This window comes from Mustelus asterias, chromosome 19, assembly GCF_964213995.1.
Source record: "Mustelus asterias chromosome 19, sMusAst1.hap1.1, whole genome shotgun sequence".
Taxonomy (NCBI): Eukaryota; Metazoa; Chordata; class Chondrichthyes; order Carcharhiniformes; family Triakidae; genus Mustelus; species Mustelus asterias.
In genome coordinates this window covers 10628773-10646688 of record NC_135819.1, presented here as the reverse complement: position 1 = coordinate 10646688, position 17916 = coordinate 10628773, and the positions used below count along the sequence as shown (strand labels likewise).

Below are 17916 nucleotides of genomic sequence, written 5' to 3'. Positions count from 1 at the left end.
ACAGTGTGACAGTGTGTGAGTGTGAGAGTGTGAGTGTGTGTGAGTGTGTGAGTGCGAATGTGTGAGTGTAAGTGTGTGTGAGTGAGTGTGTGTGAGTGTGTGAGAGTGTGTGAGAGTGTGTGTGAGTGTGTGAGTGTGAGTTAGTGTGTGACAGTGTGAGAGTGAGTGTGAGAGTGTGAGTGTGAGTGAGTGTGAGTGTAAGTGTGAGTGTGTGAGTCTGTGACTCATAGAGTCATAGAGGTTTACAGCATGGAAACAGGCCCTTCGGCCCAACTTGTTCATGCCGCCCTTTTTTTTTAAAACCTCTAAGCTAATCCCAATTGCCCGCATTTGACCCATATCCCTCTTTACCCATCGTACCCATGTAACTATCTAAATGCTTTTTAAAAGATAAAATTGTACCTGCCTCTACTACTGCCTCTGGCAGCTTGTTCCAGACACTCGCCACCCTCTGTGTGAAAAAATTGCCCCTCTGGACCCTTTTGTATCTCTCCCCTCTCACCTTAAACCTATACCCTCTAGTTTTAGACTCCCCTACCTTTGGGAAAAGATATTGACTATCTACCTTGTCTGTGCCCCTCATTATTTTATAGACCTCTATAAGGTCACCCCTCAGCCTCCTACGCTCCAGAGACAAAAGTCCCAGTCTATTCAGCCTCTCCTTATAACTCAATCCATCAAATCCCGGTAGCATCCCAGTGAATCTTTTCTGCACTCTTTCTAGTTTAATGATATCCTCTCTATAAATAGGGTGACCAGAACTGTACACAGTATTCCAAGTGTGGCCTTACCAATGTCTTGCACAACTTCAACAAGACGTCCCAACTCCTGTATTCAATGTTCTGACCGATGAAACCAAGCATGCCGATTGCCTTCTTCACCACTCTGTCCACCTGTGACTCCACTTTCAAGGAGCTATGAACATGAACCCCTAGATCTCTTTGTTCTGTAACTCTCCCCAATGCCCTACCATTAACTGAGTAAGTCCTGCCCTGGTTCAATCTACCAAAATGCATCACCTCGCATTTGTCTAAATTAAACTCCATCTGCCATTTGTCAGCCCAGTGGCCCAATTGATCAAGATCCCGTTGCAATTGGAGATAACTTTCTTCACTGTCCACTATGCCACCAATCTTGGTGTCATCTGCAAACTTACTAACCAATTCTCATCCAAATCATTAATATAAATGACAAATAACAGTGGGCCCAGCACTGATCCCTGAGGCACACTGCTGATCACAGGCCTCCAGTTTGAAAAACAACTCTCTACAACCACCCTCTGGCTTCTGTCAAGGAGCCAATTTTGTATCCATTTAGATACCTCACCCTGGATCCCATGAGATTTATCTTTATGCAACAACCTACCATGCGGTACCTTGTCAAAGTCCTTGCTAAAGTCCATGCAGACAACATCAACTGCACTGCCCTCATCTACTTTCTTGGTTACCCCTTCAAAAAACTCAATTAAATTTGTGAGACATGATTTTCCACTCACAAAGCCATGCTGACTGTCCCTAATCAGTCCTTGCGTCTCTAAATGCCTGTAGATCCTGTCTCTCAAAATACCTTCCAACAATTTACCCACCACAGATGTGAGGCTCACTGACCTGTAGTTCCCAGGCTTTTCCCTGCAGCCCTTTTTAAACAAAGGCACAACATTTGCCACTCTCCAATCTTCAGGCACCTCACCTGTGACTATTGATGATTCAAATATCTCGGCTTGGGGACCTGCAATTTCCTCCCTCGCCTCCCACAACGTCCTGGGATATACTTCATCAGGTCCCGGGGATTTATCTACCTTGATGCGCTTTAAGACTTCCAGCACCTCCTTCTCTGTAATATGTACACTCCTCAAGACATCACTATTTATTTCCCCAAGTTCCCTAACATCCATGCCTTTCTCAACAGTAAATACTGATGAGAAATATTCATTTAGGATCTCACCCAACTCTTGTGGATCCGCACATAGATGGCCTTGTTAATCCTTAAGAGGCCCTACTCTCTCCGTTGTTACTCTTTTGCCCTTTATGTATTTTGAGAGTGTGAGTGTGAGTGAGTGTGTGTTGAGTGTGGCTTCTTTATCCCAGTTAATGTCTCTATGGAAAAATCAGATTCCAGTGTGGAACTGGGCCAGACAGGATCCTAACATTTACTTTTCAGCACCATGGAGAGCAGCTGCGAACACTCACAGAGCCCACTGGAGAAACATTAACAAAGGAATAAAAACAAGTAAAGATTAATTATATTACACTACTCCCTCACCCAGATACATCTTTACAGATAGCTACAGATTTGTGAGGATAATACAAGTTACAAAATCTATCTGATACTCTAATGTTCTCAGTAAGCTCACAGTCCCTCTAAACCAACCGGTGACCTGTGGTCAGACTCACCACACTCTGAAACTAAGTGACAGATGCCACCTAACCGGGTGCCATGGATCTCTCTTCAATTCCCCCCTCCACACCTCACCGACCTCCCCCCCCCACCGCCCCCCCCCCCCCCCCAACCACACCCCTTGCTGGTCTCACTGGAACTCTGTCTTTCACATGAGGATTTCCAATCTCACTGCTCAAAGTACTCTTTAAATGTTCTCTCAAATAATGCTTTCTCTCAATGTCTCACCTCCAGGGTTTCAATCTCTCCTTCTTCCTCTGTGCTCCTCTTCCCTGTGTCACCATGCACATTCAAGCTTCCGCTTCCACACGGTCTCTCAGCTATTCAGCTGTACCATCGGAACACCACCGCTGCACAGGCCGATATTGTAGAGTTATAGACCTCCGCCTGTCTCGGGTTCCCTGGCTTTTTACAGCCCCATTTTGTCTTAAATCTGCTTCATAGAAACATAGAAACTAGAAGCAGGAGGAGGCCATTTGGCCTCCGAGCCTGCTACGCCATTCATTATGATCATGGCTGATCATCAAATTCAATATCCTGATCCCCCCTTTCTCCCATATCCCTTGATCTCTTTAGAGCTATATATAATTTCTTCTTGAAATCAGACATTTTGGCCTCAAATACTCGCCTCATATGACAGACCTGCCATCCCAGGAATCAGCCTGGTATACCTTCGTTGTACTCCCTCGATAGCAAGGACATCCTTCCTCAGATGAGGACACCAAAACTGCACATAATACTCCAGGTGTGGCCTCACCAACACCCTATACAAATGCAGTAAAACATCCCTATCCCTATCCTCAAATCCTCTCGCTATGAAGGCCAACATACCTTTTGCCTTCTTTACTGCCTGCTGTATCCCGAACGCTTACTTTCAACAACTGATGCACAAGGACTCCAAGGTCTCGCTGAGTTTCCACCTCTCTCAATTTACACCCATTCAAGTAATAATCTGTCTTCCTATTATTGCCACCAAAGTGGATAGCCTCACATTTATCCACATTATACTGCATCTGCCATGCAGGTGCCCACACACTCAGCCTGTCCAAATCACGCTGAAGCATCTCTGCTTCCTCCTCACAGCTCACCCTCCCACCCAACTTTGTATCATCTGCAAATTTGGAGATAATACGTTCAGTTCCCTCTTCCAAATCATTAATATATAATGTGAAATTAGATATAGCTCTTGGTCCTCACACAGATCCTTGCGGAACCCTACTAGTCACTGACTGCCAATCAGAAAAAGGTCAATTTTTCCCAACTCTTTGCTTCCTATCTGCCTACCAGATTTCTATCCATCTCAAGACATTACCTGCAATCCCATGTGCTTTGACTTTATATAGTAGTCTGTTATGACAGACATTGTTGAAAGCCTTCTGAAAGTCTAAATAAACCACATCCACTGGTTCTCCTTGGTCAACTCTACTAGTTACATCCTCAAAAAAATCCAATAGATTCATCAAGCATTATTTCCCTTCTGGAAATCCATGCTGACTTTGTCTGATTACCCGGAGCCGTCATCTGCCCCTCACTCTTAACTTCACTGAACAGGATCTGTTCACAATTCCAATCTTTGTTCCTTGACTTAGCTGTCATCTTGGAACGTTTTCCTGTCCCTCCCTGGTTTGTTAGAACTTTCTTCTTTAGTTTGGAACTCGCTTGCCTGTCTCTTTTCATGTCCTGTTCTGGCACATTCTGTAGAACGCTGCTTCCAACTGAAACTAAAACTGGTGTCCTCTTTCTCCTTGTGGCCGTGGGCCTCCGGTTGCTAGGCGACAGCACAATTTTCTACTTTGTTTGAACCATTTTAGAGTCGTAAAACCTCAGTAAATCTTGCAGGTATACAACAGCTCCAGAGCTGCTGTCTCCAGCCTGTCTAAAGCGAGACTAGACCCAGGTTCCACCTTTATCCATGGAATTCCTACAGTGCAGAAGGTGGCCATTCGGCCCATCGAGTCTGCACCGACCGCAATCCCACCCAGGCCCTATCCCCGTAACCCCATGCATTTACTGTAGCTAGTTCCCCCTGACACTAAGGGGCAATTTAGCATGGCCAATCCAACTAACCCGCTCACCTTTGGAGTGTGGGAGGAAACCGGAGCACCCAGAGGAAACCCACGCAGACACGGGGAGAACGTGCAGACTCCACACAGAGACTGACCCCAAGCCGGGAATCGAACCCGGGTCCCTGGCACTGTGAGGAGGCAGCCATGCAAGCTTATTCAGCTCGCCTGCCCATTCCATTGGGCCATTCAGTCCCTCCAGCCCAGTCTGCCATTTTGTTAGCGCTTAGCTGACCTGCATCTTAACTCTTCATTCCATTACCCTTGCCTGACAAAGTTTTCTGGCTCCTCCCATGCTAAGAGTTTTAACAACACCAGGTTAAAGTCCAACAGGATTATTTGGTAGCAAATGCCATTAGCTTTCGGAACACTGCTCCTTCGTTAGATGGAGTGGATATCTGCTCTCAAACAGGGCACAGAGACACAAAATCAAGTTACAGAATACTGATTAGAATGCGAATCTCTACAGCCAACCAGGTCTTAAAGATACAGACAATGCGAATGGAGGGAGCATTAAGCACAGGTTAAAGAGATGTGTATTGTCTCCAGACAGGACAGCCAGTGAGATCCTGCAGGTCCAGGAGGCAAGCTGTGGGGGTTACTGATAGTGTGACATAAACCCAAGATCCCAGTTTAGGCCGTCCTCATGTGTGCGGAACTTGGCTATCAGTTTCTGCTCAGCGACTCTGCGCTGTCGTGTGTCGTGAAGGCCGCCTTGGAGAACGCTTACCCGAAGATCAGAGGCTGAATGCCCATGACCGCTGAAGTGCTCCTCCACAGGAAGAGAACAGTCTTGCCTGGTGATTGTCGATGCGAACCAGTCTTTTTCTTTGGCGGGGGAGAGAGAGAGAGAGTTCCAGATTCCTCCCTCCCCTCTGTGTGAGGAAGCGCTGCCTGACATCTCCCCTCCCCCTGAATGACTCACCTGTAATTATTTTAAAGTTCTGCTCCCCTGGGGCGTGAGGCGACACGGTGGCACAGCGGGTTAGCACCTGCTGCCTCACAGCGCCAGGGACCCGGGTTCAGTTCCCAGTTTGGGTCACTGTCTGTGTGGAGTCTGCACATTCTCCCCGTATCTGCGTGGGTTTCCTCCGGGTGCTCCGCTTTCTTCCCACACTCCAAAGATAGGCGGGTTGGGTGGATTGGCCGTACTAAATTGCCCCTTAGTGTCAGGGGGATTCGTGGGGTTACAGGTTAGGGCCTAGGTGGGACTGCTGTCGATGCAGGCTCGATGGGCCGAATGGCCTCCTTCTGCATTGAACATAAGAACATAAGAACATAAGAAATAGGAGCAGGAGTAGGCCATCTAGCCCCTCGAGCCTGCCCCGCCATTCAATAAGATCATGGCTGATCTGACGTGGATCAGTACCACTTACCCGCCTGATCCCCATAACCCTTAATTCCCTTACCGATCAGGAATCCATCCATCCGCGCTTTAAACATATTCAGCGAGGTAGCCTCCACCACCTCAGTGGGCAGAGAATTCCAGAGATTCACCACCCTCTGGGAGAAGAAGTTCCTCCTCAACTCTGTCTTAAACCGACCCCCCTTTATTTTGAGGCTGTGTCCTCTAGTTTTATCTTCCCTACTAAGTGGAAAGAATCTCTCCGCCTCCACCCTATCCAGCCCCCGCATTATCTTATAAGTCTCCATAAGATCCCCCCTCATCCTTCTAAACTCCAATGAGTACAAACCCAATCTCCTCAGCCTCTCCTCATAATCCAAACCCCTCATCTCCGGTATCAACCTGGTGAACCTTCTCTGCACTCCCTCCAATGCCAATATATCCTTCCTCATATAAGGGGACCAATACTGCACACAGTATTCCAGCTGCGGCCTCACCAATGCCCTGTACAGGTGCATCAAGACATCCCTGCTTTTATATTCTATCCCCTTCGCAATATAGGCCAACATCCCATTTGCCTTCTTGATCACCTGTTGTACCTGCAGACTGGGCTTTTGCGTCTCATGCACAAGGACCCCCAGGTCCCTTTGCATGGTAGCATGTTTTAATTTGTTTCCATTGAGATAATAATCCCATTTGTTATTATTTCCTCCAAAGTGTATAACCTCGCATTTCTCAACGTTATACTCCATTTGCCATATCCTCGCCCACTCACTCAGCCTGTCCAAATCTCTCTGCAGATCTTCTCCGTCCTCCACACGATTCACTTTTCCACTTATCTTTGTGGGGATTCTATTCTACTCTGACTGTCTGTGTGGGTCTGCACGTTCTCCCCGTGTCTGGGTGGGTTTGCTCCGGGTGCTCCGGTTTCCTCCTATTTTCCAAAGACGGGCTTGATTGGTCATCATAAGTTAACCCTCGTGTCAGAGGGATTAGCAGGGTAAATATGAGGAAATTTTGGGGATAGGGCCTGGGTGGGATTGTGGTCGGTGCAGACTCGATGGGCCGAACGGCCTCCTTCTGCACTGTCGGGATTCTATGAAGTGCTCATTCTATTCTATGAAGTATTCCCTTGTTGGGGTTCTCTCCACACCCCCACAACCACATCATCATCGACCCTTTGAATCCTCGAGAATACCTCAAATTAGACACTACTCGATCCCTTCTGAAAGCTGTGGTCATAATTTAGCCAAGTGCCTCATTGCTGCCTCCATGGTCTTATTAACCCCCGCCCCCCCCAGTATCATTTTGATGATGGGCGTAGGAGTAAACATTCCCTTACTCATTTCTGCTGTAATGTCGGTTAGCTCAGTTGGCTAAACAACTGGTTAATGATGCAGAGCAACACTAACTGCGAGGGTTCAATTCCGGAACCGGCTGAGATTATTCGAAAAAGGGGGTTAATTTAACTCAGTTTATTTATTAGTGTCACAAGTAGGCTTATATTAACACTGCAATGAAGTTACTGTGAAAGTCCCCCATTCGCCACATTCCGGCACCTGTTCGGGTACTCTGAGGGAGAATTTAGCACGGCCAATGAACCCTAACCAGCACATCTTTCAGATTGCAGGAGGAAACCGGAGCACCCGGAAGAAACCCACGGGGAGAACATGCAGACTCTGCACAGACAGTGACCCAAGCCGGGAATCGAACCCGGGTCCCTGGTGCTGTGAGGCAGCAGTGCGAACCACTGTGCCACCGTGCTGCCCGATGTCTAACACAGGGAGGGGAATGTCTAACACTGGGAGGGGAAATTCTAACACAGGGAGGGGAATGTTCAACACAAGGAGGGGGGAAGTCTGACACAGGGAGGAAGATGTCTAACACATGCAGGGGGGAAAATCTAACACAGGGAGGGGAAGGTCTAACACAGGGAGGGGGGGGAAAGTCTAACACAGGGAGGAGGAATCTCCCCAGTAGTATTTGTGCACTTCTGCCCATCCAGAACTCAAAGTGTTAACCCAAACCATTCCTCTCTCTCTCTCTTTCCAGCAGATCAAATCTTCCTTCCCTGCCATCCTTGCCTATTCAGTCTGACGTCAGGCTCTATGAGAGATGTGTGTGTGTGTGGGTTTTTTTGTTGTTTGGACCGCATCCGTCTGCATCTGATGTGTGACTGGATTAGCCAGGGCTGGTGTATAGAGGAAAGGGAGAGAGAGAGAGAGAAGGGGGAGCCACTCCTCTGTCTGTGTGTGTTGTGTGTCCAGGCTTCAGGCAGGGGGGAATGAAGCAGAACTAAGCATGAGTGTCCCTCTGTTAAAGATTGGAGCTGTCCTCAGCACCATGGCCATGGTAACTAACTGGATGTCCCAGACTCTACCCACCCTGGTGGGACTGAACGGCACCAAGCTCAGCTCAGCTGGGAACACGCAAAAAATAGTGAGTGTGCACATTCTGAACCTTAATCATTGCTCTCCGAGAGAGAGAGAGAAGCTCGCATTGAGTGTCTGACACTTAAAAAGTCCTCTGCGGCGTTAGGATGGTGAGAAACGGGGTTTGACTTTATTGGGGAAGGTGTCTGTAATTAACGCACTGTGCAGATATTCACACCCCTCCATCCTGAGACTGGGGAAGGAGGGGGAATGGAATTCTTTCCTGCCGACCGCGGCGATGAGTGTGTGAAATGTGCAGGGAGATTCGGAAAGTTGTCTGCCTCATGTTAAATGCAGAAAGTGGGATCCAGGCGTTTGGATATGCGGGTGGGTTCTTGTCTTGTGTTGTTTGTGTGTGGGAAGAGGAGGGCTTTTCAATATTAATGTAGCTTAATTGAAAAAGAAACATGAACTTGCTTTACGGATGTTTTATATTTTAATATATATATGTGTGTGTGTGTGTTCTCCCTGTGTCTGCATGGGTTTCCTTCCACAGTGGGATAGATGTGCAGGTTAGGTGGACTGGCCATGCTAAATTGTCCCTTAGTGTCCAAAGATGTGCAAGTTAGGTGGATTGGCCATGCTAAATTGTCCCTTAGTGTCCAAAGATGTGCAAGTTAGGTGGATTGGCCATGCTAAATTGTCCCTTAGTGTCCAAAGATGTGCAGGTTAGGTGGATTGGCCATGCTAAAATGTCCCTTAGTGTCCAAAGATGTGCAGGTTAGGTGGATTGGCCATGCTAAATTGTCCCTTAGTGTCCCAAGATGTGCAGGTTAGGTGGAGTGGCCATGCTAAATTGTCCCTTAGTGTCCAAAGATGTGCAAGTTAGGTGGATTGGCCATGCTAAATTGTTCCTTAGTGTCCAAAGATGTGCAGGTTAGGTGGATTGGCCATGCTAAAATGTCCCTTAGTGTCCAAAGATGTGCAGGTTAGGTGGATTGGCCATGCTAAATTGTCCCTTAGTGTCCCAAGATGTGCAGGTTAGGTGGATTGGCCATGCTAAATTGTCCCTTAGTGTCCAAAGATGTGTGGGTTAGGGGGATTGGCCATGATAAATTGTCCCTTTGTGTCCAAAGATGTGTGGGTTAGGGGGATTGGCCATGCTAAAGTATCCCCTAGTGTGCAGAGATGTGCAGGTTAGGTGGATTGGCCATGCCAAATTGCCCCTTAGTGGCAGGGGGACTAGCTCGGGTAAATGCATGGGGTTATGGGGATAGGGCCTGGGTGGGATTGTGATTGGTGCAGACTCGTTGGGCTGAATGGCCTCCTTCTGCACTGTAGGGATTCTATGAAAAAGTGGAAACAGTCTAATTTCTATTTGTAGGTTTCTATTACAGAGCAGAACCAAGCTGTGACTGTCATTACCTGTACGCAGTTTCTCTCTTACTGTGTTTCATTTTTCTCCTTTCTCTCCTCACTTTTTTTTCTCTCTCTCCTACAGCTTTTCCTCTCTCTCTCACTCTCTCTCTCTCCGGTTCTGTTCCATATTCCACCCCCCCCCTCCCCCACCATTCAATCTCTCCCCCCCATTCAATCTCTCCTCCACCCCAACAGTTGCTCTCAATGTTTCCTCTTTTTTTCCCCCTCCTTCTCCCCTGCCCCTGTATTTTTCCTCTTTAATCCTTCCCTCAATCATTATTAGGGCTTGGCACGGTGGCACAGTGGTTAGCATTGCTGCCTCACAGCGCCAAGGACCTGGGTTCGATTCCCGGCTTGGGTCACTGTCTGTGTGGAGTTTGTACCTTCTCCCCGTGTCTGCGTGGGTTTCCTCCGAGCGCTCCGGTTTCTTCCCACACTCCAAAAGATGTGCGGGTTAGGTTGATTGGCCGTGCTAAATTGATCCTAGTCTCAGGGGGATTAGCTAGGGTAAATGTGTGGGGTTACAGGGGTATGGCTTGGGTGGGATTGTGGTCGATACAGACTCGATGGGCCGAATGGCCTCCTCCTGCACTGTAGGGATTCTTTCCTCTCCTCCTCAATATTGTATTTTTCTTTGCTCCAGCATTTTTTCACCTTCTGGCCTGCAGAGATTTTCTCTTCCCCAGACTGTCTCTCTCTCTCTCTCTATCTTTCTTTCTATCTCTCTCTCCACAATATTTCTGTCCTTCCCCCTTTTTTCCCAAAATCGCCCTTCCCCTCATCTCCTCCGATGTTTAATGCTCCCTCTCTCCCCGGTATTTCCTGCCTCTCACTCTCATTTTCATCTTTACATTAATAAACTATTCATTTTTTAAAAGTTGTTTCTAGAAGTGATTGCTCGCTCAGGGAGGGGTGGAGGTGGGGGGGGTGGGGGTTGGGGGGGTGGGGGTTGGGGGGTGGGGGGGGTGGGGGTGGGGGGGTGGGGGGGTGGGGTAGGGGTGGGGGGGTGGGTGGGGTGTGGTGGGGTGGGGGCAGGGGTTGGGGGGGGTGAGTGGGCGGGGGTCAGATGTACAAGGGGAAAAAAAATAAAGATCAGACCAGAAATGCGAAATTGTAGAGTTTGAACTCCAAGGGGCTGTGTTAGATTGCGAGATATTGGGTCACAAAATACTTGACAAATAATTCCGAAGAAGTTCTTAAACTTGACGCTGAAGCTCAAAGTACAGCTTTCCATCATTGGCGTTTGATGCTGATAGCTTGGGGAATGGTTTGATGTGTTTGGATTTTGGGATGTAAATCTTGCCCTCCTTCCTGTGAGTATGAAATGTTTCAGACCTGGCTCTCTGAGTGCAAACTCAGACTCATTCATAAGTTTCCCAATGATATTGTTTAGAGGATTATGGAAGGATGGGTTTCCTCTGATTCGTTCCACAATCATCAAAATATTTTTCAAATATGTTTCTGCTGTGTAAATGAATGCAGTGATTTGATTACTCCATCTCCACTGGTATTTGCTGTCTATAAGCGCCTGTGCGCTCTCTCTTCGATATCTGCTTTCTTCTCATTCTCCCCGATGAGACTTCTCTCTCTCTCTCTCTATTCAGTGTTTGCTTTTTCCTTTCTCAATACATTTCTATTTTTCTCCCTCTCTCGCTGTGTGTGTGTGTCTCTCTCTCTGTCTGTCTCTCTCTCTGTCTGTCTCTTTCTGTCTCTTTCTGTCTCTTTCTCTGTCTCTCTCTCTGTCTCTCTGTCTCTGTCTCTCTGTTTCTGTCTCTGTCTCTGTCTCTGACTCGTTCTCTGTCTCTTTCTTTGTCTCTGTCTCTGTCTCTGTTTATCTCTCTGTCTATCTCTCTGTCTATCTCTCTGTCTATCTCTCTGTCTCACTCTCTGTCTCTCTCTCTCTCTATCTCTCTCTCTGTCTCTATCTATTTCTCTAATTATCTATCTTTCTCTCTGTTTGTCTCTCTCTGTCTGTCTCTCTCTCTGTCTGTCTCTCTCTCTCTGTCTCTATCTCTGTCTGTCTTGCTGTGTGTGTGTCTCTGTGTGTGTGTCTCTGTGTTCTCTGTGTTCTCTGTGTGTCTCTGTCTGTCTCTGTGTGTCTCTGTCTGTCTTTGTCTGTCTCTGTCTGTCTCTGTGTGTCTCTGTGTGTCTCTGTGTGTCTTTGTCTGTCTCTGTGTGTCTCTGTGTGTCTTTGTCTGTCTCTGTGTGTCTCTGTGTGTCTCTGTGTGTCTTTGTCTGTCTCTGTGTGTCTCTGTGTGTCTCTGTCTGTCTTTGTCTGTCTCTGTCTCTGTCTGTCTCTGTGTGTCTCTGTGTGTCTTTGTCTGTCTCTGTGTGTCTCTGTGTGTCTTTGCCTGTCTCTGTGTGTCTCTGTGTGTCTCTGTCTGTCTCTGTGTGTCCCTGTCTGTCTTTGTCTGTCTCTGTGTCTCTGTGTATCTCTGTCTGTCTTTGTCTGTCTCTGTGTGTCTCTGTCTGTCTTTGTCTGTCTCTGTGTGTCTCTGTCTGTCTCTGTGTGTCTCTGTGTATCTCTGTCTGTCTTTGTCTGTCTCTGTGTGTCTCTGTGTGTCTCTGTCTGTCTTTGTCTGTCTCTGTGTGTCTCTGTGTGTCTCTGTCTGTCTTTGTCTGTCTCTGTGTGTCTCTGTGTATCTCTGTCTGTCTTTGTCTGTCTCTGTGTGTCTCTGTGTGTCTCTGTCTGTCTTTGTCTGTCTCTGTGTGTCTCTGTGTGTCTCTGTCTGTCTTTGTCTGTCTCTGTGTGTCTCTGTGTGTCTCTGTCTGTCTTTGTCTGTCTCTGTGTGTCTCTGTGTGTCTCTGTCTGTCTTTGTCTGTCTCTGTGTGTCTCTGTGTGTCTCTGTGTGTCTCTGTCTGTCTCTGTGTGTCTCTGTGTGTCTTTGTCTATCTCTGTCTGTCTCTGTCTATCTCTGTCTATCTCTGTCTGTCTCTGTCTGTCTCTGTGTGTCTCACATTCTTCGATATTTCCTCCTCCTCTTCTCCAGTCAGATATCCGAAGCTGTGTTAACTCAAGTAGCTGTACGTTGTGCCTGACAATGACAAGCCTAAGCTAGGGGTGTTTGGTGGAAAGCTGTGCACACTTACCTCAATCACTTACAGACTAAACCCAGAAACAAAAGCCCTGGAATGAATTCTGTTTGCCTGCAAAGTGTCACCATCGAGAGGACATGTCTGGCGTTTTGACAATCGGATGAGGCAGAATTTCATTGCAGATATATCTTTCCATCATTTAGGGAGTTGGATTGATTCTCTGTATTAGGCTAACTCAAACGATTAATTAATCCAGGCCTGCTGTAAAGGAAGTTCTTACAGGAGAGGAATCACCCAACCATGTGAAATGACACAAATTAATAGCATTTTTTAAAATTTGTTTTGTAATAACCTTGTCTCCTTACCACTTCCCAATGAAGTGGATTGATTTTCTTGCTGGAGAATGTCTCCATTTGCTGCCCCCACTTTCCTGTTGTGAGCTCAGTAACTGTGCTCCAGCCCAGACAATTCTGTTCTAACCCGGTATCACTCATGCAGTTCCCGTAAATGACACTAGAGGGCGGTGGGCAACAGGAAGGCTGGGTGGTTACTCCACCGACACCACCCGCCCCCCCACCCCCAGCCCCTATCCCCCATGTGTGCCTGTGATACCCCTTTTCTATTCCTTGCTTATGTGACCAGCACAGTGGCACAGTGGTCAGCACTGCTGCCAGGGACCCGGGTTCGATTCCCAGCTTGGGGTCACTGTCTGTGCGGAGTCCGCATGTTCTCCTCATGTCTGCGTGGGTTTCCTCCGGGTGCTCCGGTTTCCCCCAACAGTCCGAAAGGCGTGCTGGTTAGGTGCCATGTTAAATTCTCTCTGTGTACCTGAATAGGGGATTTTCACAGTAACTTCATTACGGTGTTAATGTAGGCCTACTTGTGACACTTTCCCCATTGGTGGGGAAGTTAATGGAGAAGATTCTTAGGGACAGGATGTGCTCACATCTGGAAGAGAATGGGTTTGTTAGCGATAGGCAGCATGGTTTTGTGAAGGGAAGGTCGAGTCTCACAAACTTGATTGAGTTCTATGAGGAAGTGACAAGAAAAATTGACCAGGGCAGGGCAGTGGATGTTGTATACACACTGTCTGTGTGGAGTTTGCACATTCTCCCCGTGTCTGCGTGGGTTTCCTCCGGGTGCTCCGGTTTCCTCCCACAGTCCAAAGATGTGCGGGTTAGGTTGATTGGCCATGCTAAAATTGCCCTTAGTGTCCTGGGATGCGTAGGTTAGAGGGATGAGTGGGTAAAATATGTAGGGATAGGGGAGTAGGGCCTGGGTGGGATTATGGTCGGTGCAGACTCGATGGGCCGAATGGCCTCTTTTTGTGCTGTAGGGTTTCTAAGATTCTAAGTATACATGGACTTTAGTAAAGCCTTCGATGAGGTTCCTCAAGGCAGGCTGATACAGAAGGTGAAGTCATATGGGATCCGAGGTGAGCTGGTAAAATGGATGCAAAACTGGTTTGGGCATAGAAAGCAGAGAGTAGCAGTGGAAGGGTACTTTTGTAACTGGAGGACTGTGACAAGTGGTGTTCCACAAGGGTCAATGCTGGAGCCTCTGTTGTTTGTAAGATATATAAATGATTTGGAGGAAAATGTAGGTACTCTGAATAGTAAATTTACAGATGATACAAAAATTGGGGGAGCAGTGGGTAGTGAGGAGGATTGTCAGAGGATACAGCAGGATATAAATTGGCTGGAGACCAAGGCCGAAAGATGGCAGATGGAATTTAACCCAGAGAAATGTGAGGGGATGCGAGTTGGAAGGCCTACTGCAGAAGGAAAGTGTACAGTAAATGGTAGAGCCCTTTGAAATATTAGCAGCCAGAGGGATCTCGGCATGCAGATCCACGGTTTCCTGAAGGTGGCAACTCAGGTGGATAAGGTGGTCAAGAAGGTGTATGGCATTCTGGTCTTCAACGGTCAGGCGTTGAGTATAGGAATTGGAAAATCATGTTGCAGCTGTATAAGACTTTGGTTAGGCCGCATTTGGAGTATTGTGTACAATTCTGGTCGCCACGCTACCAAAAGGACGTTGATGCATTGGAAAGGATGCAGAAAAGATTTACCAGGATGTTGCCCGGTTTGGAGGATATGGACTATGACGAAAGGCTGAACAAATTGGATTGTTTTCACTGGAGCATTGGAGGATGAGGGGGGACCTGATAGAGGTTTACGAGATTATGACAGGCTTGGATAGAATGGATAGTCAGAATCTTTTTCCCAGGATTGAAGGGTAAAATTACTCGGGGGCACAGGTTGAGAGAGAGAGAGAGAGGGAGAGAGGGAGAGAGGGAGAGAGGGAGAGAGCGAGAGAGAGAGAGAGAGAGAGGCGCAGAGAGAGGGAGAGACAGAGAGAGAGACGGACAGAGAGACAGAGGTAGGGAAAGAGACAGGGAGAGAGACAAAAGGAAATGTATTGAGAATGGAAAAGGCAAACACTGATTAGAGAGGGGGAAAGTTTAAAAGAGATGTAAGGGGCAAATTTCTCACAGAGGGTAGTGAGTGCCTGGAACACGCTGCCAGAGGAGGTGGTGGAAGCAGATTCTATAACTATGTTCAAGAGGTATCTGGATAGATACATGAATAGGCAGGGAATAGAGGGATATGGACCACATAGAGGCAAGAAAATATTAGATTAGAGAGGAATCTGTGTCAATGCAGACTTGGTGGGTCAAAGGGCCTGTTCCTGTGCTGTACTGTTCTTTGTTCTTTGTACTAATAACTAAACTTTAAACTTTAAAACTTCTGGACAATTAGTTCCTCCCAATATGGAACCCAGTTAAACAGTCTAGGATTTGATTGAGGACAGTGCACACCTGTAATAAAGAGATGTAAACCTACTTGTGACACGAATAAATAAACTCTTAAATGTCCATCCCCTGGCTACATTCTCTTCATCGGGTCAGATTGTCATCGACTTCAGGAAGCGTAGTGGAGAACATGCCCCTGTCTACATCAATGGGGACGAAGTAGGAAGGGTCGAGAGCTTCAGGTTTTCAAATGTCCAGATCACCAACAACCTGTCCTGGTCCCCCCCATGCCGACACTATAGTTAAGAAAGCCCACCAACACCTCTACTTTCTCAGAAGACTAAGGAAATTTGGCTTGTCAGCTACGACTCTCTCCAACATTTACAGATGCACCATAGAAAGCATTCTTTCTGGTTGTATCACAGCTTGGTATGGCTCTGCTCTGTCCAAGACCGCAAGGAACTACAAAAGGTCTTGAATGTAGCCCAATCCATCACGCAAACCAGCCTCCCATCCACTGACTCTGTCTACACTTCCCGCTGCCTCGGCAAAGCAGCCAGCATAATTACGGACCCACGCACCTCAGACATTCTCTCTTCCACCTTCTTCCATCAGGAGAAAGATACAAAAGTCTGAGGCCACGTACCAACCAACTCAAAAACAGCTTCTTCCCTGCTGCCATCAGACTTTTGAATGGACCTACCTCGCATTAAGTTGATCTTTCTCTATACCTCGTTATGACTGTAACACTACATTCTGCACTCTCTCGTTTCCTTCTCTATGAACGGTATGCTTTGTCTGTATAGTGTGCAGGAAACAATACTTTTCACTGTATGCTAATACATGTGGCAATAATAAATCAAATCAAATCAGTCACCTTGTGTCACTGAAGATGCCCATTTCTACCTCAACTTAAGAACATAAGAACATAAGAAATAGGAGCAGGAGTAGGCCATCTAGCCCCTCGAGCCTGCCCCGCCATTCAATAAGATCATGGCTGATCTGACGTGGATCAGTACCACTTACCCGCCTGATCCCCATAACCCTTAATTCCCTTACCGATCAGGAATCCATCCATCCGCGCTTTAAACATATTCAGCGAGGTAGCCTCCACCACCTCAGTGGGCAGAGAATTCCAGAGATTCACCACCCTCTGGGAGAAGAAGTTCCTCCTCAACTCTGTCTTAAACCGACCCCCCTTTATTTTGAGGCTGTGGCCTCTAGTTTTAACTTCCTTACTAAGTGGAAACTAGCTTCTCAATGATCTATGCGCTGTCATTCTCAGGACTTTGCCCCAGTTTAATACTGCCAATGTTCAAATAACCCTCATGCTAAAACCTCTGCATCTCAGCTCCCGATCCCACCACCCACCCCCCATCTGCCAGGAGGATGTGCTACCTCAGCATCCTGTTTGTCACAATCCTATAGGTCGCCACGACTGACCTCTCCTGACACCACCACATCATCGCATCTCTCTGTCTCTCCCACTACCCCCCACCCCTCTGCAATGCTGATCATTATCTTCACCACTCCTCTTACTTTCCTCAATGCCAACCTGCCCCAGAATCCAATCTTTCAGCCTCCGGCAAACACCAATGTTCTCAAACCTCTCCCGCCTAGATACTATCCTGAATAGGTTCCGATCAACTTTCACCCCTGGCCCTTGCCAGCCTTCATCTTACAAAATAACGGATTGAAATGTCTGGTCTGGGTTAACCTATCTCTACGACTTCCCTCCAACCCAATAGGTCATCCTTGAACTTTGCTCTGTCTAATTCCCTCACCCCTCTTGCGTTCCGCCTTCAATAGTGGGCGGCACGGTGGCACAGTGGTCAACACTGCTGCCTCACAGCTCCAGGGACCCAGGTTCGATTCCCGGCTCGGGTCACTGTCTGTGTGGAGTTTGCACGTTCTCCCCCCGTGTCTGCGTGGGTTTCCTCCGGGTGCTCCGGTTTCCTCCCACAGTCCAAAGATGTGCGGGTTAGGTGGATTGGCCATGCTAAATTGCCCCTTAGTGTCCCAGGTGATGCGTAGGTTAGAGGGATTAGCGGGGTAGATATGTGGGGATAGGGCCTGTGTGGGATAGTTGTCAGTGCAGACTCGATGGGCCGAATGGCCTCCTTCTGCACTGTAGGGATTCATTGATTCTGTAATTGAGTGACATTGGTACAAACGCTTGACCCATACCTCTAAACATTTCAACTGCTTGGCCTCTTCCATCCATCTCCTCAAACCCTACCTCTCTCTCTTTGACATGGTTTGTCCTCTCCCCTAATGTAGTATAGGGGTATTTCGCAGAGTGAAGGTGGGACAGGAGAATGGCACCACCCGCAGTGGTGATGTAGGAAGTCACATGACAGCAGACTGTGTGTGGAACCATGCGTAGATGGAGTTGTCATGGGAACAGCGCCCAAAGGGAGGCAACAAGCTCAAATGAGACATCCACACCGCAACAAATTGTGGAAATATGGAATTATCAGTTGGTATTGGCCTAGACTATTAATCTAGAAACTCAGCTAATGTTCTGGG

General features: G+C 47.6%; 1 protein-coding gene across 4 annotated transcripts in view; it reads left to right on the top strand.

Annotated features, from left to right (window-relative positions):
- The first annotated feature begins 8106 nt into the window (after positions 1 to 8106).
- The window catches only part of LOC144507761 (noelin-2-like), a 131450-nt gene continuing 121640 nt past the window's right edge, over positions 8107 to 17916 (top strand). Inside the window, exons 1-2 of one of the 4 annotated variants that reach the window (XM_078235035.1) lie at positions 8107 to 8218; positions 14776 to 14805. In XM_078235035.1, the coding sequence (XP_078091161.1) occupies positions 8107 to 8218; positions 14776 to 14805 (142 nt within the window). Of the gene's footprint in view, positions 8251 to 14775; positions 14806 to 17916 lie in introns of all 4 variants that reach the window. The other 3 variants (XM_078235036.1, XM_078235034.1, XM_078235033.1) reach the window with 3 other exon arrangements.